This window comes from Sinocyclocheilus grahami, unplaced genomic scaffold, assembly GCF_001515645.1.
Source record: "Sinocyclocheilus grahami isolate Dianchi unplaced genomic scaffold, SAMN03320097.WGS_v1.1 scaffold579.1, whole genome shotgun sequence".
Lineage (NCBI taxonomy): Eukaryota > Metazoa > Chordata > Actinopteri > Cypriniformes > Cyprinidae > Sinocyclocheilus > Sinocyclocheilus grahami.
The window spans coordinates 386425-409329 of NW_015505758.1; the positions used below are offsets into that span (position 1 = coordinate 386425).

General features: G+C 37.5%; 1 protein-coding gene across 1 annotated transcript in view; it reads right to left on the reverse strand.

Moving 5' to 3' along the window:
- Window positions 1-22905, reverse strand: part of LOC107556777 (thyrotropin-releasing hormone-degrading ectoenzyme-like) — a 154744-nt gene that overhangs the window by 33021 nt on the left and 98818 nt on the right. The window contains exons 5-9 of the mRNA XM_016239983.1: window positions 17546-17659; window positions 13030-13167; window positions 11209-11274; window positions 5498-5563; window positions 2277-2464 (exon numbers count right to left, since the gene is read on the reverse strand). Of these exons, the coding sequence (XP_016095469.1) occupies window positions 2277-2464; window positions 5498-5563; window positions 11209-11274; window positions 13030-13167; window positions 17546-17659 (572 nt within the window). The remainder of the gene's footprint in view (window positions 1-2276; window positions 2465-5497; window positions 5564-11208; window positions 11275-13029; window positions 13168-17545; window positions 17660-22905) is intronic.

Sequence of the window (22905 nt, forward strand, 5' to 3'; positions counted from 1 at the left end):
CAGCATAAACCAGCAAAGGACCATCTTAAACCAGCATCCCAGCGTCAAAATATACCTAACCAGCATATGCTGGTTTTGTCAACAGAGTAACCATGGTATTTGTAGTAAAACTGTGGTTATAATGGTAATCAATACCCCAAAAAATCATGGTTACTACAGTTTTACTACAATAAAACCATGGTTTATTTTCGTAAGGGCTATACAATACCCTAACTTTGAATAAAGTGCTTTTGTTTTCACCTAGAAACACACAGCGTCTCCCTGACATGCTGCTTCAACACTAACTGCGGTTACTGAAACAACACCTTCTTTCTTTGCGTGCACATTTGGGCGGTATTATGCTAATATTTCAACATAGTGAGGTAGATATGTGGGGGCGTGTTAGAACGAGCCGTTTTAGAGGGGCGTGGCAGAGTCTTAACTTTGATAAAGAATATCTCATTGGTTTTAAGACTTTAGTCTTTGCAACTTCAGGGATCTTATCTATGCATAATCAGCTTGTAACACTCCAAAGATAAAGGAAAACTTGAAATCGCATCATATGACCCCTCTAACAGAATATCAAAGTGCAGCAAAAAGCCAGCATGTGTTTTGAGTACAATGGTGTGAAATAAATGTCCTTTTCTGTGGATTTCTGTGGATTTTGGACCTCAGTCATACTGTGGACCCTCTATGAACTTTAATGAGATACCAGTGGACATGAAACACACTGAAGGGGTGTGAAATACAATAAACTGACCTTCTCTGTTTTCCTTTTGTTGCTGCCAATGTTTCTGTCAGCACATTTTACTAGGCTGGCTTAAAGCCTCAAGTGAGGTGTTACACTGCATTTACAAAGGTGCCAAATCCCCTGCATTCTGGCAGGTTGTCTGGTACTCAGCTGAAAACCCGCCTGAGGGGCAAAACAGGAAAGAGACGCCCCCTACTCGCAACACGGCTTTGCTATTGATTCCTGGAGCAGTTCTGCTTCTGAACGCCTCTGCAGAAGACCGTCGCACTCAGAAAACACATTAATGTAGGAGGAGACGTTCAAAGGAAGGTGGCTGTGTCTGCTCTGAACAAATGAACTCTGGAACGAAGTGAACATACAGATTTCTACCTGTATGTTTCATATTTATGACACCAGATGGCTTGATGTGGAGAGTTAGCCTAGCCGCGTAAAAGTAAGGAGCCATTGATTATTTGCAGATGATAAATCAGATGATTTCATGATGACAGAATTTATGCTTTAGTCTCACTAGTTTTACTATTCTCTCCTATTTCTAAGTAATAGATTGCATTTTAACCACTTTTAGTCAAGAAATATTACAAACAGATTACATGCTATGAGCTCAGGAGCTCATGTTCTCAAATTGCAGGTGTTTAGCACTGATATTGTTCTCAACTTAAGAAAGTCTGTCACTATCTAAACGGCAATACTGCCTAACAACACACTCCACACACTCAAACTGACAGTACAGCATTAGAATTCAATTCTTGACACAGTTATTGTGCTGCTAACAGTGTCTGGTCCAAAACAAAAGGAGGATTTCTAAAACGGATCAGAGGCAGTATTGAATTATTCATCTCCCTCTAACAAAGAATTAAACTAATCTATCTGCCAGTGACACATGCAGTTTTCCGTGACGACGCAGACAAGTGCCAAACAGCATGTGGCGATGACGGGTTAGCATGGGTCGCTAATAATAAATGAAATGCTCAGTTAATAGCAGCTTAATAGCCAGTGAAAACCAGCAAACCATTTTAGGCTGGTTAAAGCTGTTTTTCTTAGCAGGATCAATAAAGGCAGACATCTAAAGGTATGCTAAGCAGTAAACTGTTCACATCCCTCGGATAAGTGAGGAAATCCTTTGGGTCTTCATGCTGTTGTCGGGCGCTAGGCTAGTCTTTAGCTGTCTAGCTGTGCTTATAATCTCCAGATGGTCTATTCTTCCGTATTTCTTCCAAAATAACTTAATATTTAATCTCATTTTTAATCAAAATAGTTTCTTCTTCTCATCAGCTGCAGAACTACTAGGATCTTTTTTTCAGTCTGAGCTTGATCTGATCACAGGAAACTATCAGTGAATTCTGGGAGGAGAATCACTGACTGTGGGATTTTTGCATTATTCAGCATTGCAGAGTTTGGCAAACGTACAGGCCTCTGCTCCACATATTATTGTGGATTTTCTGCAACGATGTATGAGCTCATGGAGAATCAATGTCAAGTGGTCAGTTGACTGATGGTGTTTCATTTTCATGTAACAACCTGTCACGATTGACATATGGCAGACTACCTTTTGTTGAACAGCTCAGGATTCTGGATCTTGGCGTCGGTGTCATAGACGAACTGCTCTTGTGAGATGGTGACACTGTTGTCAAGACTGACGTTCTTGCTAATGGTGACGACAGGGTAACCCATATGCAGGGTCCAGCGGTCCATGACCTGCGTGATGTTGATGTCCTTTCCCTCCCGCTGCATGGCCTTTGACACAAAATATATAGATCAAAATACATCATACATATACAGATCACCATGTTGGGTGTCTAACGGCAATAGAAGGTGCAAAGAAAACATATTGTGTCAGATAGTGTCAGGTGAGTGAAAATAAATTCAGATTTTATGTCTTTAATTGCAGATACATGAATCTAAACTGATTAAACTTTTCTTTGTCTTTCAAAACTATAATGGATGTAAATAAAAACTCCTCCAGGTCTTTTAATTAAAAACTCTTAGTGAATAGAAAGGTGATTCAACTTCACCGTTCTCTTAAACCGCATACGCAGAAACATCACAAGGCAATTTCCAGTTATCTAATCTCTCTATACAAGAGCAACGCTTGTAAAAGAGTAGAGCTAGGTTTATAAGTTCTTCAGAGGAAGCTGCTCCTCCTATTTTAAAGAAGTAAAATATAAAATTGGATCTCACGGTTCATTAATGAGGAAAGCTCCCTGTTTTGTCCCTAAGGGAAATATACTGCCTACACAGTTCCTCCTTATTCTTTGAAAATGCTATATACATGGCTCAGTACGGTGGACAACTGGCAGTTTTCTGTATGAATTGTTTTCAAAAGCTGTATGTATGAGGAACATTTTAAAGCTTTATGGAGTTTCACCTTCTTTTCACCTTGAGCTGCTGTATCCATTTAAAAAGAAAGGTACAGTAGGTGACTGCAAAACATTGGAAATGCCTCATCGCCCATTCAAGCACCGACAATGCAAAGTCAGTATTTTGAGGTTTCGAATCCTAAAGAGCTGCAGAGGCCACTCGATATTTTTGTATGAAATTGGTTGTAAACCAGTGGAGATTTACAATGTTTCTGCAGCAGCACAGAGTCAGTGTGTGGTGGAGACCCGTGGGATTGGAAGGGGAATGTGGTGGCAGAAACAAAAGTGCTCTGTCAGGCTCTCTTGAATTCTGCAAACATCAACTTGACTAGATCATTCGAGCATGTGCAACTCCCATTCTCCAGTGTAACTGGGAAACTCTTGCTTAGATGATTCTGACCATATGAGTATTCAAATCTGAGACTAACCAAGCTTGCATGAGATGACTCGGCTATTATGGAAAACACTGAATGAGACCAGATGACTTCTCACAGCTCTCAATGACTCATGGTTTGAATATAGAAGAGGCTCTGCAGAGGCTGATGACGGCAGCTGATGTTCCTAAAATTATGAATCATTTTCTTTAGGACAGCTTTCAGGAAGCTACTGTACCTTTGCCCTGGCGGACATAATTAAAGGAAGTGAAGGCCGGTCCGGCGATGGGTCGTGAGCTTGACAAAGGGCTTTATGGGCGCTAAGCACTGCCAGATTATTGCAGCAAATTGGATTTCATGAATAGCTAATGAACACAGTGCATATCAGTATTCATTAGATAATGGGCTGTCATGGACTGTTAATGTAGCTAAATTCGTCAGTGCCTGACAAACACGGCCACTGAGAGGATACGGAGGTCCAGGTCTGGCCCTTTCACATAAATTCACCTTTAAATCCGTTCTGTTTTGAAAGAGAAAATGAAGAAGCGGCTCCCATCAGCCAGAATTTGGGAGAGTGATGTGAATGACAAAACGCTTCATACGACGCTGATAGCTGCTAAAAGTCCTGCTGTTCCATTACAAACTATAATAACTTTGAGATTACACTTGAAAGTAATCTCATTAAAGTCATGACACTTTGTGAGATGAGCGAGAGGGGACTTGCTGAGAGTCCTCTGGTTTTAAAAGCACATCTCTGTGCTTTGAGCTGATGACTTGAACCCAATGCTTAACTTCACTGTGATTATAGCTGTTGGCTACGACCGTTTACTTCACAGGTGCTAGCAGTTCCTCTCGCTCTTACTTTTAGTTTCTTAAGCTGTCTGCATTATTTACAACTGCACTGCACAGGTGAGCTAGCATATTAGCATAATGTAGCACCACACAACCAGCCTAAATGTATATCGTCATCTGACCAATTTCATCTTAAGCTGCATTTCATATGTGGGATATCCTTACTTGATACCTCCATCCATGAAGGGTGTTCGGTTGATGCTGAAAAAATGGCTTATAATGAAACAACAGAACAATCCTAGTATTTGTTTTCAATATGTGTGCAATTATAAAAATAATTGTTTTATTAAACAGGTTTTATTATAATTAAATTTAGGAACTTTGCATTAGCATTGCAGCATTTGTTGTTCTGGTAACTGAACAGAAGGGATTATGGGAAATGAAGTCCGCCACGAACAATACCGTTGCTAAACTCTCTATGGTACTACAAAATACAGAGAAACTGAAACGGCAGATCACGGGAAAAATACCTGAGTGTTTCTGTCAGGAGGGGGGCACCCGTACCAAACCTAATAAGAACTGTATTTTTGAGGCCCGAGTGAAACATCTAAATAGGTCAACTTTCCTTCAGCAGAAGATTTTTCTTGGGTTATTCTTGGCTACACCTGAGCCGAAGGGCAGATGCTCATGTTTAATCTGAGAGACTCATCAGGCTTGTCAGCAATTATGTGACACTTCACTAATCGGGTCTGATAAGATACAACTAATTTATAAGTTAATTAAAATCACCAGAATCAGCAGCAGCAAGCTGCACAGATTACCAGTATCTGTGAACATTTGCTTTTAGCAGGTTTCAGTGATCAGATTTCTGGATCAATATTTGACCTGCGTTTGTAGAAATCGTTTCCATTCTAAGTGAAACCGCAAGTGTAAAAGCGAGACTATCAAACACAACCCAGCCTCCATATCAAACTCTTTCCCATGTGGCATTTCCATAAAACCCTTGTGCGTTGATGTGAGTAGGTGGTGTATTGGCATAAATTTGATGATGTGCAGTTATATAATGGCCTCTGACCTATATGCAGCGCATGAATCTCTGAACACCTGCCTGCAGGAGATGCACTGGGTGATTTAAAGTAGGTTTACACACACAATTTCACTCGCCGCTCAACACCGACTGACCCCAGCGCTGATTCCTGCTCGTGGATGGAGGTCTCACACCTAGAAGATGCGTAAAGTCTCACCTCTGAGAATTTGTTCCACAAGTCATCTCTTGCTGCATTCCCGTACATGTGCGTCATCAAGTAATCCTGCAAACAGACAGAGACGGAGATCAATATTGGAAGAGAAATAAATTGGACTTGGACGGGAACGGTGAATTTGGGAAACCAAATAAGCCCAAACAATAACATTACTAATCCTCTCAATTCAAGCTGAACGTATGCAAATTAGCAGCAGATGTCTGGGTGTGATTGGCTGTCAGTTCAAGGAGGACCATAAGGAGGCCAATTAGAGGCTCATTATGTTGTTCAAGTTGATGCTGTATCAGCATGTCACTGAATGAGTAACATACAAATCAGCAACATGATTTCTTTCAAGACATAAAAGATGGTCAAATTGTTTACATTAAAATAAGCACAGGAGAAAACATTAGATTTATCCCATGAGTAAACATGTAAATACTCTTACAAAAAAAGCACTGTAGTAGCATATAATAATCATATTCATACACCATACAGTAGTTACAGTATCAGTTACAGTACAGTATCTACATGTCACTCCAAGGTACTTGCCATGCATGACTTATCTGTTATTACCAAAGTACATGCCTAAAAAGTCTGGTAAATTTGGTGAACATTTATTCATAAGTAACGACTAATTATAAGTGAGTTTTGTGAAGAAAGGAAACACCTTACACTCAGCAAGGTGCATAATAAAAGTGCCTCGACATCAAACACAGACAAATCTGCATAGAAAACGCCAAACATTACATTATCAGTGCTTCTGTTCTGCCCTGCAGTCTCAGTGATACAGGTGGTGGGCGACATGAAGAAAGAGTCTGATCCTGGAGAGCACATTTACATGCATCTGATAAGAACATCTGGTGGGAAGCCTCTTGGCTGCTGTATACGAGATTCCTCGATAACTCTTGAGTGACCGTGAGTGATAAACCCGTCAACTGTAATCCGCTTCCTGTTGCTGGAGTCAAGAGAACATGCTGACAAAAAACTGCATGTTCCCTGCTAAAACTGGTGCATGTCTTCTGTAGAAGACAAATGGAGATATTTTGCAGAATGTCCAGGCTGCTCTTTTCAATACGCCAAAAACATAGCCTATATTAATGTATTTAAACTCTTCTTAAGTCATAAGCTATCTTTGTGTAATAAACCGACCAAAAGGGTCTGTTTTTCAGTTTTAAACAACAATACCAGTACTCAATACCATTACTGCAGACACACTTCACTGGCTCTTAAAGAGGGGTAGATTTTAAGTGAATAACTGAAAAAAAGGATTTGCAATGGCATGAGTGTGAGCAGATGATGGCAGGGTTTTCATTTTGGGATGAACTATTCCTTTAATAAGGCCATTATTTCAGCCTTTGCTTCATGAATTGAGTCAAAACGGACACTTGTTGAAACGTGAACAGGCGTCATGCTGAGAGGTCTGAGCAAATTGCATTGGGATCCTGAAAGCATGACCCAGTCCAGCTGGCCTTCATCTCTCTACATGCTCTGCTGAGCTTTCAGAGAGTCTGGGATTTGAGTCTGGAGCAGAACCAGATTCATGTTACCATCCTGATGAATCTGTTTTAAACCAGATCAATTCCTCTTCCTCTCTCTCTCTCTCCTCCATCAGAGTTAATGCCCTGAAGCAAAGTGACAATGTGGTCCAATCTCGCCTCTGATAGGGCTGTCACAGTGTGTTGTCATTATTTTGACACTGATGTGTTCTGCTGACTACCAAAGCAAGAATATTTCTTAAATGATTTTAGCAAATGGCTGCAATATAACAAAGAGTGAAAAATTTAAGGGGGTCTGAATACTTTCCGTACCCACTGTATATACAGTATCTGTTCTATAACGAGTGATAAATTGTATATTTAACCATTGTCTAGTCTCTTTCAGCAGATCTAAAAGCTGCGAGAATTTGAATTCGAATGTTGCAGTAAGAAATATCACTTCTCATTTACATACATTTGCATAGCAGCGAGGGACCACCCAGAGCCATTTTATGTTGGTGTTGACATCTTCCAGTCTGCTTGGCATAAAATTGTGTATTTTAATGACTGTAGTGACCAAAACCTCTTACAGAGAGACACGTGGACAGCAAAATCATATGCCTTAACAGATGTCTGCATACTGAAAACATCATATGGTGTAAAGCAGCATTCTAACCTAAAGTGAACCTCATATGACTGATGTTTTACATAGTGTCTGTATAGTGTTTCTCTACTTCTCACGTTCAATGATAGTCAATTACAATAGAGACTGGTGTTAGCATATGTTGCTAACCTAATTTGATGTTGTAATAGGAAAAATAATATATAGCCCATACAAAATTTAATTTGGAGGCCATATTTAATTAAAATTACACAACATTTTTTTTAATCATTTATGACTATTTTTCAATGTTTTAATGCATCCTTAGGCTATTTTTTGTCAAAATAACTAATTTTTGAAAAGCATTGTTGTCAAGAGCGTATTGTGATTCTGAGAAGTCTGTCTAGATGGACAGCTTGGAACAGATCTAAAGATTTACTTCATAACTCAACAGATTCCAGTGGGATGGCTGTGTGTGTAATTAATTTACTCTAATTAGCAATGGCTAGTTACTCCTCTGGCACTCTCCAGGAGAGAATAATATCCTGAACGTTCCTTCATCAGATATTATAACCACATTCGGTTTTGGTTTCTGATTCTGCAAAGTCAAATTAGATACAAAGGCAGACAAAAGATTGATCGCTTTCGATATGTAAATCCCCCAAAGCTAAAACACCAGTTTTCTGCAAGAACCTTCACCACAACAGTCAAAGCAGATCATAAATAATTCATTATTCATCCAACTAAATGAGTTCCCTCAAAAGTAATACAAGAAGAAATATGTCTACAATTTTCTTGCATATGAAAGTAATTTTGAGGCAATGGAGGTAGATTGTTTGGTGCGGTGCTGTGTTTACCTATTCCTCCCATCAATCACTCAGAGACAGACAGAGATACTGAAAGTTCCCATAAGAGAGAGACAGAAAACAGTAATAATGAGGCGGAACAGTCGAGCCAGAGGGGCTGCTGGGAGAAGAAGAGGAAGATGGGAAAATGGATCTTCTCTGTGTTCCAGAATGTTGTGGAATTGAATCGTGGAGTATCTGGCTATTTCATCTGTGTTCAGAACTAATTATTAGCCCACAGCATCCGTCGGGAATCTCACAGACTGCCATTCTCCAAGTCAGGGACCCGCTGAGAGCCGACAAACAGGACTATGAAGCACCAAATCCAGGAAAGCAGCTTCCTGTAGTTCAAAATCACATCCAGAGGATGAAGATGGACTGTAACACGCTGAAGTTTATTTCTCCAGGGCAGGAGCGTACTTGTCCTCTGCTATTCATAGGTCAAGCATTTCACATTTCCAGCCGGAATGAATATTTCCTACATCCCATAATATGATCCATCTGAAAGTGGTTTTAAAAGCGATGGGCAGTGTGTGTAAATGAGACGCGAGCGCTTCATCACTCCAGTCAGATGTATGAGCCCCAGAACCCATTCAGACCTCATTTATGACTCCCTCTATTCTTTTATAAGTGACATTCATCCACCTGCATCAGCAGCCCATCCACCGTTTACCAGTGAAGATGAGAAAGAGAGAGGGATGGGTAATGCTGGTCCGGATGAGACTAAAGCCCGTCTGCTACTTCTGAGCTGTTCGGCATTCACGACTGTCTGCTTCTTCAATTATGCAGAGACACGAGAAGGAGGAGAGATGCCACACAGAGCAAAAAAACAGACACTGAGAGAATGAAATGAGCCTCGGTGAACAGACAAAGACAGACCGCAGACGAGAAAGGAGAGCTGGATCACTGGCAGATGTGTGAGGTTGTATTTCTAATACTCAGACTTTCAGATCTACAGTAGAGCAGTTTAGGAGTTCATAAGACACTGTATTGAGCATTTCTTGAGGAAGAAAGGAAGAAATGTGATTATTACAAGGAAAAGTGGAAAATAAAACTAAACTAAATAATAAATGAAAGAATGAATAAACAAATGTAATTTTATTTTACATTTTTTGTGAGAAAGGAAAAATAAATAAATAAATAAATAAAAACCTGTTTAATTTAGGAATTAACACAACATTTAAGAATTTAAAGATGAATGAATGAATGAATAACAGCATGATAAAATATAACAATTTTAAGAATGCTGCTAAATAATACAAGAATTTAACAAAATAATCAACAACAACAACAATAATAAAATGCAATAATACATTTTATTTTTCTACTTTCTACAGATTAATCACAATTACTTTATTGTGTTTCATTTAAAAATATCTATATAATAAACAAGAAAAAATAATAATTAACCAATTCAGACAGAACTGCACATTATCTTGCTGTTGCATTTAAAAAGTAAATTGATGTTGCTAACAATACCACAGGTTTACTATACTATTGCACAAAACCGAACACATTAATTACAGTTATAACCCATTCAAGATAAATGGATCACATACAGTATATGTGCATTAGACACATCAGTCTGCTGGTCTTACATGTATTTGTGCTGTGATATAAAGCTCACATGTGCAGATGTTACATCAGTAAATGAAGCATTAAATGGGTTGCTCTGCAGAAAACATGACCTGATTGTGCTTCCAAACACTAATAGCAACATTAAACCACAATAAAAAAATAACCCAGAAAACAACTCTGAAACTGTCAGATTTTTTTACAGCATCTCAGGCATAAAGAAATAAAATGAGAAGTTATGGATGTTTAGAAAAGTGATTTATGTGAAGGTGAAGAATCTGTATCTCTGAATCTGTGTGAACTCACACATTGAAGGAGGAGGGATTTGTACCTTTAACACATTTACATTTATTCGTTTACAGATTGACTCTCACTGGACTCAAACCTGTTTGTTCACGGCCCAGAACCTTTAACCACATTACAGGATGTAGTTTCATGTAGCAGCCATATGGTGTCCAAAAAACCATTAATAGTCTCTAATAATGCATCATGAGATCTGCTGCTCACTCTAGAGGAGCTCTGACTGCTAGACGGACACAGAAAGAGCTTCAGAGGACTTAAAACACTTCAGCTGGAGCAAATGACAATGTGACTATAAACAAACTGATCTAACGTCTACACAATATCAGCTACAGTATATGTGTTTTAATGCAGTGGATGTGTTTCACCATTACTGTAAACCGGTTTAACACAGATAATGATTCTGAAACTTCTGATTGTAAAAGTTTCAGATATGAAATTAATTTCTGACACGAACACATTTAATCACTTGTCTGATTGTGCTGCTTTCACCTCAAGTGTGATGGCAGCACGTGACACAACAACAACAACAAGCTGTTGTAGCTCTAAAGATAAGAAACACATGTAAACCGACGAGGCTGCACAATCTCCCAAACATACGAGACACTCAGAGCAACCTGAGGGGACTTGAACATTCACTGAGATATTCAAGTGTTAAATGGTGAGATTCATTTGTAACACATTCAGCTCACATTCACAGGATTTAACAAGGATTGAGTTTTTGAAAAAAAAAATAATTGAGAAGTATTTTAGGTATTATGCCACAATCCTCTTAAAGCTGCATTTATGCAGAATGTATAATTCATATAGAGAGCCTTATAAACATATTCATAACACATTAGGAGTAAAACATACATACATGTGAAATCATCTGTGACCACAAAGAGAGAAGATGAAAGAAAACTATTGGCTTACATTGAGGCCTCTCTGGAATAGTGGCTGTCCCATGACGTTAGCCAGCATTCGGATCAGAGCGGCTCCCTGCAGACACAACAGAAACACACACATTCAGTAAAAGCTCCTCATTTACACCTGCTCTACACATGAATTTAATATGCTAAATATGAAGTGTATAAAAGTACAGTAATCGACCTACAATGGAAGTCAATGGGACATGAAAAATGTGAAGCTTGTATTTTTGAAGCGCTGTAATTTTCTATTTAAATAGCATTTTTGAATACAGTCCACGTCCTCATATTTGTATCTAAATTAAATGTAATTTATTCAGTCTTATTTTAGCAGTATTTACTGTATATACTAGTACAGTATTTTAATAATTCATATTTAATTAGTTTTCTACAGTTTACATTTTAATATTTAAGTTCTATTTCTATTCGTTTTTAGAACTGTATTTTTTCTGTTTAGCTTTCATTTATTTTATTTCAGTTTTTGTTTTAGTATAATTTAATTATTTGTTTAACTTTTAAAAATTTTAATTCATCATCTAAAATGTGTATTTTATTATATTTTATTTAATATTTTAATTTTAATCATTTTAGTTAGCCATAACAACTCTGAATTAAATTAAATTAAATTAAAATGACATTTTTACATGCTTGTCCATCGCAGAACTTGTTTAATATTTAATAAAAGATCAGTTATTAATAATGTCCCTGCTCTTTTTCTAGTAGCTCTTCTTTTTCAAGTATTCAAGTTTTATATAAAAGAGACTCCATGACACTCGTCCTGCTGATTTCTACAGTTTCATAAATTTGTATCTTTTTGACTTTGAGTGACTTTGACATGCTCATTTGACAGCATCTAATTCCTATCTCCCCACATCCCATCCTCTACAGTCTGTGTGATGAGTGTCACTTCCTGTTAGCGCTGAGGACTCATGGGATGTGTTGTGGGATATCAGAGTCCTTAGAGTGTGAGGAGGAAGTGATGAGGGACGGCTGGGTGTCAGGATCAATGCAGTTTGACTGACAGAGCTCATAACACCACAGAGCCTGTAGAGAAACAGGGGGAGGAGCTTGAGGAACATCAAGAACCAATCAGAATCCAGCTGTGCATTGATTGACAGCTGGAGGGAGAGCTAAAGCAGAAATTCAAATCTACATTGGATGGAAGATTTTATTTGTGTTTGAACTCTGATAGAGGACAATGATTTTTCTTTACTGCTCTTTGTGCCTTTAATGGCTTTCAGATGTTCAGGATGAGAGGATATATTTGGGCGCTGGAGTTATTTAAAGTGTGTTCCAGTAAGAAAGAAGTAATTAGATGTCGTCTGGTCTGAGATGAAATGTGTATTGTGCAGCTGAAGTCCCCAGAGGACACAAAACCTCACAATCTCTGTGTAACAGTTTCTGTCCTCGACTTACTAAAAAACAAGCTTTTAATTAAACTGTTTTTCTTGTGTATGTGAAGAGGCTTATAACAACACGACTCCACTTACAATTCACAAAGATATACTGAGAAGTCTTTAGCTGGGAGAAAAATAACGAGCAAATGGAGGTGTTTACTGGACTTAATAAAAGATTATGTTTAACGGTGAAGTCCTGACATAAATAACTGACTGATTTACACCGACAATGCTGCTGTTTTACAAAGTCATTGTTTCTCTTCTGCTGGCTGTTTATAGAAAATAGAACTGGATGTGGGATTACATTGAACTTTATCAATGTTCAGCTTTGAGTATAAACCAGTTCGTTCAGCTCAGCTCGATATTAAAGGTTTATAATCATTTCCATCATGCAGCTGAAGCCTGTAGGAGCTGATGAGAGATTCTCTTGCCTTCTTATACGCGATCCAGTCAAACACTCTGTCGATGTCTGTGGCTTCAAACACTTCCTGAGAGATCGGATGAGAACTGGCCAAACCGTCCAGTAACATCACCTCATGAAGAACATCAGTCAGAAACCTCTGCTTCTCCTGTGGATGACAGACAGACAGAGGCTTTATTCTGTTTTACAGTATCAAACACATAAAAGTGTCCCATAAAAGCTTCTGTTTTATTTTTATAAGTAAAAATCACTCTATAAATGAAATTAGAAAGTGGTTATAGGAGAATCCAGCTCACATTTCTCATGACTGAAGCCTTCATATCTGCAGCAGCTTCCCACAATCCACTGATATGATGAACATTCACTGCCAACACACGAGAGCCGACACGACTCACTCACGAGAGAAACACTGCTGCTAACACTCAGTTTGTGTGTGTGTGTGTGTGTGTGTGTGTGTGTGTGGGTGTAGGCTCTCACTGTTTTTGGGCTCTGATCAAATGTGTCCCTGTAGGATTCAGTATAAAGACAGGTAGAAGTTTTGGGTCAGATGAAAAAGACCCTCATCATTCACTGTGTCTGTGGATCAGCAGAGAGTCATGATCTCAAATACAGTCAGTCGTTCTGGAGCACATGAGGAAGATGTTACTCTGATACCAGCTTGTTCCTTATTTTAAGGAAGTCTAAACTGATTTTTAACTCTTTAATATAATATAATGAGAACAATAAACCACAATGAGGCAATTAAATTAAAAAAAATTACCATGGTACTATACAGTTTTTTCTTTGAATAACCTTTGCATATAATATAAATATACAAACACAATATGTTATACAAAATCACATGATTATATATGAAAGCATTACACTGCAGGTTCATATCCAGAACATCTTCACAATGGGCTCTCTGGCGAAATCTCTGCACTGAGTTATCAAATGCAAAACAACACTAAATTAAGGTAAATTGTATTATTTTCTCATCTATGTATTTATTAAAAGTGTGTGACTGGTGAGCCAGCACACTATCAGCTGCTATAAACACGTCTGGCTTTGACACTGTGCATGTTTTATTACACCTTTATTCTCCATCATTATGAATAATTCTTGCCCATTAAAGCTTTTGGCAGCTTGATTAAGAATCCCGTTGAAGACATTAATCCAAGAGAGCAGGATATTTTAATCAAGGGATTTGAGCTCAAACAAACAACGTATGAAAGTGAATCAAGAAACAAATGTTCATGAAATCATTCATAGTTTTATGTCAATATAATAAAGCATCTTCTATTAACCCAGTGAATCCTGGTTACTGGTAAAGCTCAATCATAATCTCATATTCTGACGTTCATAAACTCACATAAAAGAGAAAAGTCCACAAATCAATACAGAGAACATTTATCTGAGTGGTTGTTGGGTGGCTTTTTACCATATTTGTAAATAACGTTGTCTGTCAGACAGATTTGAAATAAATGATTTCATTCTTAACATCTAAATTAGGCAGCAGCTAATGAAGGATAACATTTCCTATAACAAAATTACATTTACCTTTAGATATTTGGGTCACCTTAAAAAAAAACTGAAATATGCTTTTCTTAATGAACTGCAGCAATAATTTATCCCTCATATTTAACTTCAGAGAGAAGATCTTGGAGAAAGTAGAGACTTCTAGAGAAATCAGTGTCCTAATTTCTCAAGCTATTTATATAATCACTTAAGTGGACTTGTAGAAGAGAACACTGTGTGACCGCTGTCTCATTAGTATTTTCTGATGAGCAGTTGCTTCATTATTCAGACTAATACGAGCCTCAAAGTTTAATGTACGTACGCTACCATTTAAAACTTTGGGATCAGTAAGATTTTAATGAAGAAGTCTCTTATGCTCGCATAATGATAACTTTTGACAACGTTTAATTCAGGTGCGAAAATAATTAATATCTATAGCGCATGAGCACAGAAAGATTTGTGAGTGCACAGGACACAGTTTGAGTGAGTGGAGAGAAAGTGCGGTTTTGGAGCAATGCCTTATGAGTAACCAAACCTCTCTCAAAGCATCTTTAGCATGATGGATGTGAGAAAGTGGAGGAAAACCAACAGTCCAGTAGTTATGAGCAGGCCAAGGAACATATAATGACCTATTACAGGTCCACGTCAAATCCATTCCCAACATTTATCTGTGCACTTATGAGTTTTCAGTTCTGATTTCAACTCCTTCCTCTTGAAACATGCAATTGTATCCATATTTTGGTAGGGACATGCTTACAGTCATCCTAACAGCATACTGAAGTGTTTCCATCAAAACCCAATTGCTCCCTGAAATGACATTCCCTAAACGGTCTCTCTGCTTGGCTGGTGCCCCGTAACCAAGGTGGCTTGGAGCAGAGAGGTATAAAATACTGGGACAGACAGATGGGAAGGTCATTATGTGAAAGTGAATGAGAATGTGAATGTATGAGATGAATGCACACACATATTAATATAAATACTGTATGTATGAACAAAAATGAAACAATTTAAATAGTAAACTTTTGGTGTAAACAGTTTAGCAAAAAAATAGCTTGAGACTGCCTTTAGCACTTGGTATATACTGCCTTTAGTTTACACTGTATGTCCAGTCTAAACCACACATCAGGTCTGAATCATGACCAACAACCCACAACAATCTTGCTCATGATAAAATTGCACACAGTCGGTGACTCATATTGACCTGAAGATCCAAACAGATTTTATCAGCACGACTGCTATTTCAAAGTGTCACAAACATAGAAAAACTAGGTTGTTTTGCTGTGCTGATGACCTGTGTATTCATTTCATTTACAAGTGAGGCCTCAAGTGCGTCACAATAGCTGCATTACAGGCAACTAAGCCTGGACTGAAATAGCAGTATGCTAATTGCTAACACCATTATGTTCAAACAAAAGCAGATCTACACTGTAAAAAATGACCTTGAATTTAATGGTAAAAGACTGTAAAAATGCTACAGTAAAAACCTGTTAAATGGTTAACGGTAAATTCCCCTACTAAATACGGTGAAAAACTGTATTGGACATTACATGTATTGGACATTAATTTTACGGTAGTATACCATTTTTGGAAGTGAAAAAGACCGTATAATTTACAGTGAATAACCGTAAATTGACATTCCCAGAATTCCCTGCATTACATTTCAAATTTGATGTTTTTTTGTTGAAATAACTATGTTTCTTCTTAGTTTTGTCTTATCAGTTTTGTATATTAGGGTTGTGTGTTACACCTAATGTTGTTAAATGATGTATTGGACATTAATTTTACGGTAGTATACCATTTTTGGAAGTAACCGTAAATTGACATTCCCAGAATTCCCTGCATTACATTTCAAATTTGATGTTTTTTTGTTGAAATAACTATGTTTCTTCTTAGTTTTGTCTTATCAGTTTTGTATATTAGGGTTGTGTGTTACACCTAATGTTGTTAAATGAATGTTTATTGCATTATTTCAGTTTTATGTGTGTTACCATGATGGTGTTTAGCATTTGTGTGAATGACACTGTGCACCTTCTATACATGTTATTATGAAAAAGCTGCTTATGATGGGCTTTGGTTCATCATATGACAAAATAGTATATACAAAACAGATTTCAGTACTTCAATAGGTTGGTACATTAACATTATATCAGTTAATGAAATTATGGTATTTAACTGTAAATTTAAGTTAAAACTTAAAATGTCGCTACCGTATTTTTTACGGTAAAATTCCGGCAACCACAGCTGCCGTTTTTTTTACCGTAATTTTTATGGAATATTATTTACAGTGTAGAGGGAGAACTGTTTGTCCTTGTATTATTTCATCAGGTTGTGTTTCTTTAACAAACCTGAAAGTGGATTTTATTAAGAAATGTAAGAGATATGTAGACATTGAGCAGGTAACAAACAAGAAAATGTGTTGTGTGTAGCATCATAATGTATGTTACATGCTACAATAATTAAATTGACAGTCATCGATATACACTTAATGTATACTGATATCCAGATCCTAATGTAGAAAAATGCCTTTAGAAGAACTGCAGGATGGTTACTGTGGGATATATGGGAACTGTGGGAAGCTTTTATACCTGGTCAGAAACAACTGGAATTGCGTCCTGTTCTTTTATTTAATATGAAACAGGTTAAACAAGTAGTAAATGTCCATAAAATGTGGAATTTCTTGGTTTTGTGAAACTGTTATCAACATTTAACAGGTAATATTGAGCAATCAGAGTATCTATAGCACTCAAATGAACTGTGAAAGGATTGTTGTTTTCTGCTTAGTTGAATCTTGGCACAAAAAGAAATGCTCAAGATCTTGTGTATGTGAAAATCATTGAAGAATTGCCCTCATTTTAAGGCATTCACATCTGAATAGCATGAAAACCATCAAAACGCTCTCTATATAGCGTATGAGTATGTGTGTATGAGACAAATCTTTTGTGTCACATCACATCAGTTCAAAGTGATGGATGATTCAATGCATGAAATGAACTGAATACTATAGCGCTCACTTCTGCGCAACAACTCACCATGTTCCACTTTGGAAAGAGGAAATCAGTACCGATGTACTCGAAATAATGAGCGAATCCCTCCTTCAGCCAAACGTCCTCCCACCAAACCGGTGTGACTAGATCCCCAAACCACTAGAAGTTGGAGAAATGAACAATCACTCATCCAAAGAGAAAAAACAGAGCGACCATATACAAAGACAGATTTTATGTTCACTGGCGAAGAATAAAAACATTTTTTTGTTGTTTTGTACAAGAAAAGTGTTTATGGGTATTCTGAAACCAAACTTTATTTGGACAAAATATTAAATTTAGAGAAAAGAAATATATTACAATCCACCCTCCTATTCATCCAATATCTGCAAAAGCATATTGCATCTAGTGGCAAACACATTTTATTAGAAAAGTCCAATAAAGCATACAAAATACCTTGTGCTCTTCAGAAGTAGAAGTGCGAATAAACAGTCTGGTTTAACAGAAAAGTTGTTCACAAAAGGCTTCACAGAACAGTGAGAACCCAACGGAGCTTCTGAACTATGATTAATAGTGGCTTAAATAATCAGTTACCTACAGTTACACAATTAAAGCACATTTTGTTTCACAGCATTCATACCAGGGCACTTCGCCAAGGACACCGTAAATGAACAGAACAGAGAAAAATAAGGATTCGATTATGAAACATCCCATCTGGAATGTAGAAAGAATCCAAATGACCCCTGCCATTGTGTGCAGATGACAGTGTGCAAAACAGGGCTATTGAATGGAAGAGATGCAACACTGCAGTTCTAAATGGGCTGAATATTTTCCAGACTCTGAGGCCGTCAAGCAGATGTGCTACTGAACGCCGGATCTCATTGTTGCAGCACACAAACCTCTGTAGGAGTCAGACCTCTTTCATCTGAACATGACATCATTACAGCAGCTCAAAGCTAACGGGACGTTCATCTGTGACTCAGACACATGGACTGATAGTGTGGAGAGAGACAGCTGGTATTCTGCTCTCAGAGGAACCTTCTGCTAGTCACACATCAAGTGACTTCCCATAGGTTTACTGACTTTTTCTGCCCTCTTCTGATTTATCAGATGTTCTGACGCTAATGACAGTGAACCAGGATAGTGAGTCACATCACGTCATTTATTGCGTTTAAAAAGACTGAGCTTTGCCAAGCAAATGGATTGGTATAGTGAAATCTTGAAGAACGACACAGATAGTTCAACAACACTAGAATGTCAATGAACGGTACGAACCGTGAGACCTTCGCTCAATTATGTCTGTGAGATGAAAGCTAAACCGAGGGATTCTGCAGCCCACCTGCTTCATTAACAGATACTCTGGAGGAAGTCGTGCAGGGAAGAGTTCACACTATACCACTATACTGCAGTATATAAGGGGCGTTTGAAAAAGGAGAAAACCTTCAATGGCATCATTATAAACCAACCTTAAGTTGCATTATATATTATTGACGAAGTCTTCAAACAACTTCAAAGTCTTGTACTTATAGTAAATGCCTGAATAATTGAGTATAAGTGTCCTTCATTGACATTTAAAAAGGAGATTCAGACAAGGTCTGTCTGGTTTATGACTGCAGGGCAAAGGTCATTGCCTTCTCAACTGGAAAACTACAGAAAAGAAGTCCTTAGGCTGTATTTTAGCACAAGCTAAATATTATATGGCTCACAGACTCAAACCTCCCACATAAACACCATGGTTTAAAATCCCTTACAAAAAAGAAGTGTATTAGTACATTTTATGTACATTTTGCAAATGTACTTTGTAGTAATATCAATGTAGTACAGTTGTAAGTGAACAATTTCAATACTCCGTGGGACTAAATTGGCCATATTTTGATTTATAAAAGTGTAATTTTAAGTACATTTAAATATTTAAATGTTTATTATAAACATATTTCATTTAAAATGGCACAGTATGAATAAAAATAAACATTGCACCCACTATTAAGTCTTTTATGTGCTTATTACATAATTTCATTTTTGTCTTATCAACATGCTAACATCAAACTCTGAGAGTTAAACAATGAGAACCAAATTCGTCATGTACTTTACATTAACTGAGTTAATGCCTATACAGCCAATCAAATCAGCCACTTAATGAGGTTTAATTTCAATGAAGATTCTTCCTTAGAAGGCAGCTGTCTTTGTAGAAAGCTCACTAGGTTCTGGAACAGAGCCATCATCACACTTCTTGTTTGAGCTAATAAAACAAATGTGACTGTTTATCCTGAATCTCAGTAAACCAGAACTAAATGAAGTAGAACTGGAAACTGCTCCAATGTGAATATTCGAAACCCTCTGTTTTGAGTGGCAAAATTAAAATATTCAGTATTCAGAGCGAGAGTGTGAAATCCCCAGTGTCCTATGTGTTTACAGACGCCGTCTTTTATAAATGAGGAGAGAATAAAACACCAGCCAACAGACGTGATTCATTTAGACATTTATCCTCATATTCAATGTGTAACTTATATTTAATGTCTAATGGTTTGAAATGCATGTGACGTATAAGAACTGAAGCCTCACTTTCCTATCATATTCAAACCCAGAGGGCAGAATGTCACCTCCCCATTTGGTGGAAAATAAGAAAACTAAACATCAGCTGCATCAGCCTCTAATAGGCTCGTGTTATTGGCTGAATAACTGCATATGAAGGGCTCTGGCAGCATCATTTAATCTGAGAGGCTGAAATGAGATGGAAATTTAACCGTGATTGAGCGTCTGTGACATATAAACCCCATCGCTGGAGGAGGCAAATCTACTAACAATCCACTGCTACAGCATCTGACATTAAAATGAGCCAGTATAGAGAGAGAGGTGGTCCTGAGCCCCAGAGAGCCAAAGGATAAACTTATACAATAAAAAACAGAGCCTGTCGTCCACTAATCAGTTCTCTGCAGGCAGTCGGAGCAAGCGACGAGATACAAATGTGATTTATCAGACACCGGCACTTTGCCACCAGCTCGAGTTATTAGAGCACAGACAGACCTTTTAATATATGACATAGTGCTGGATGAGGACTGATCTAATGCATTCACAATGAATCACTGTTGCCAACTCTCGCAAGCAACCGCAGCTTCAAAAACAAGCCCAATATTTTTTGATGATTTATTATCATTAATATGATTTATTATCAATTATTTATTACCAATAAATGAGCCTGCAACATATTAAACTGAAACCACCCTTTTATCTGAAAAGGAAAAGTTATTTTACAAAATTCAGCAAACTGCAACAAAGCAGGAACAAAACTCATCTCCAATCACCAGTGAGCAGAACAGGATTGGAGAGATGGAAAAGGAGAAAAAACACAAGAGCTTCAAAGGGGAGCTGTAACACAGCCACGTATTTATAGCCTACTAAAATATTGGCTATTTGAACCAAATGTATATACTCTTAGTATTAATATAGGCCTACTTGTTTTTTATTACAGCCCATGATAATTAATACATTACAAAAACATTGTAAAAATAAAAAATTAGGCTACCTTATGAAAGAAAGTCATACCACTCCTCTACGTCTACTACTATTATCATCACTTGGATTATAGCGTCACGTGCCGTGATTTTTCTTCAATCCCTCATTGAAGAAAAATCACATTCACAAAGAAGGCGCATGAGGAGGGGCGGAATATTTGACAAATTACGCTACAGCACTATTATTACACTGGTTGGCTATAACTGTGAGCAGACAGAGTGTCAATCAATGCATTGGAGAATACGGCGAACATAAATGAAAAGAAACGAAGTTGCTCGTCAGATTTTCCTAACAAGCAACCATATTTTTAAAAATAAACCCATAAAACTGCAACCCAGAATTTTTGCACGCAACTTTACAAAAAAAGAAGCCCAAAGTCGCGTAGCGATATCAAGCAGACTTGGCAACTCTACAATGAATGTGTCAATTCAATATGACAGGTGAGCAAAAGCCCCGCCCACTCTGACGCTTTGAGTTCATCTACACTGGAAAATAATTAGCCGTGTTTAACTCTATATGAAAATGATTCGCATGAGACTGAAGCAGAGAAACAGTTTGAATTAAAAAATGGCATCTTAATTAAAAACATAAAGATGAGCAGAAGCTCTAGAGAGCTGCGACACAAGAGTGAAACAGCCTACGGTGGAATTCAAAACGTGTGACGGCTAATCTCTGTCTTTTACTCTCTCTCTCTCTCGCTCTCTGTTTATTTTTCTTTCTCTTATTCATAAATAAGCACACTTACTCTCTCTTCACACACACACACACACACACTTGTGTTTGATGTTTATTTGGACTGTTTTCATGGTTAACTGACATCCTAAGTTAGCATTAACACACTGTCGCTATTTTGCGTTTTGTCGAATTGATGGCAAATTTCAGGCACGTGCACACATAGACATCAAAGGCAACTTGAGCACCTTCCCTTTTTCTTCCTCGAGAGAAATTGCCCCTTTTTTTAAATAAATGAATATAGGTATATATATATATGTGTGTGTGTGTGTGTGTGCGTGTGTGTGTGTTTCTGTTTGGCACAGCTTTCCCTGTCAAACAAAAAAAAAATCTAAATATCAGGTCGGGTCAGGAAATGCTTTTCTCCCTCCTTGTCTCCGCAGCACAGCAGTGTAGCATCGGCACATCAGTCACTAACAGGAAGAGAGCCGCAGAAGTGAAGCCCATCCCTCCCTTTCCAGTTGTGTTTGTCTAAGCTACCTGTGCCTCGAATTTACAGCTAATTATCCAAAATACAATTATAGTGAATTTGTCTTGCTAACATCCATGACTCATGAGAGCTACCATGTAACTTAAGTTGTAGTTAAGGCAATAGGAAGTCTAGTGGGTTAGACCAGTGCGCGTTCTTTCACTGCATGATTCAGTTTATTAAAATGCATTTAGAATGATCACAAAATTCAAGATATGGAGGCAGAAATGTATATATTTATATCATTTCATATAGTTAATCAGTATCACGCGAAGACTGACATTTTTTTTCCATCAAAAAGCAGCATGATTACAAATGTGGTATTGATTTTATACAGCAGTTCAATAAACAAGAATTTAATATTAAGACACTTACGTTTTAGACACAATATTGACTGTTTTTGCTCTATTTTGCCAACAAATATAATTCCAATTTGCGTCTCTGAGCAACTTGACTCTGTTTTGTTCCTGAATGAATCAACTGTTTAAATGATTCGGTTCAGTCGCAATGACTCACTTAACAGTGACTTGCTGCCACCTAATGGCGTTCACATTTAAAGTATCTTTTTTTTTTTTTTTTTTTTACAATTTCAAATATCAGTATTCAACGTTTTATGTTTAAAATATCAAAGCAGTATTAATGCATTTGTAACTGCAGGTTAAATACATTCATGTCCTACATTAAACAGTGTGTA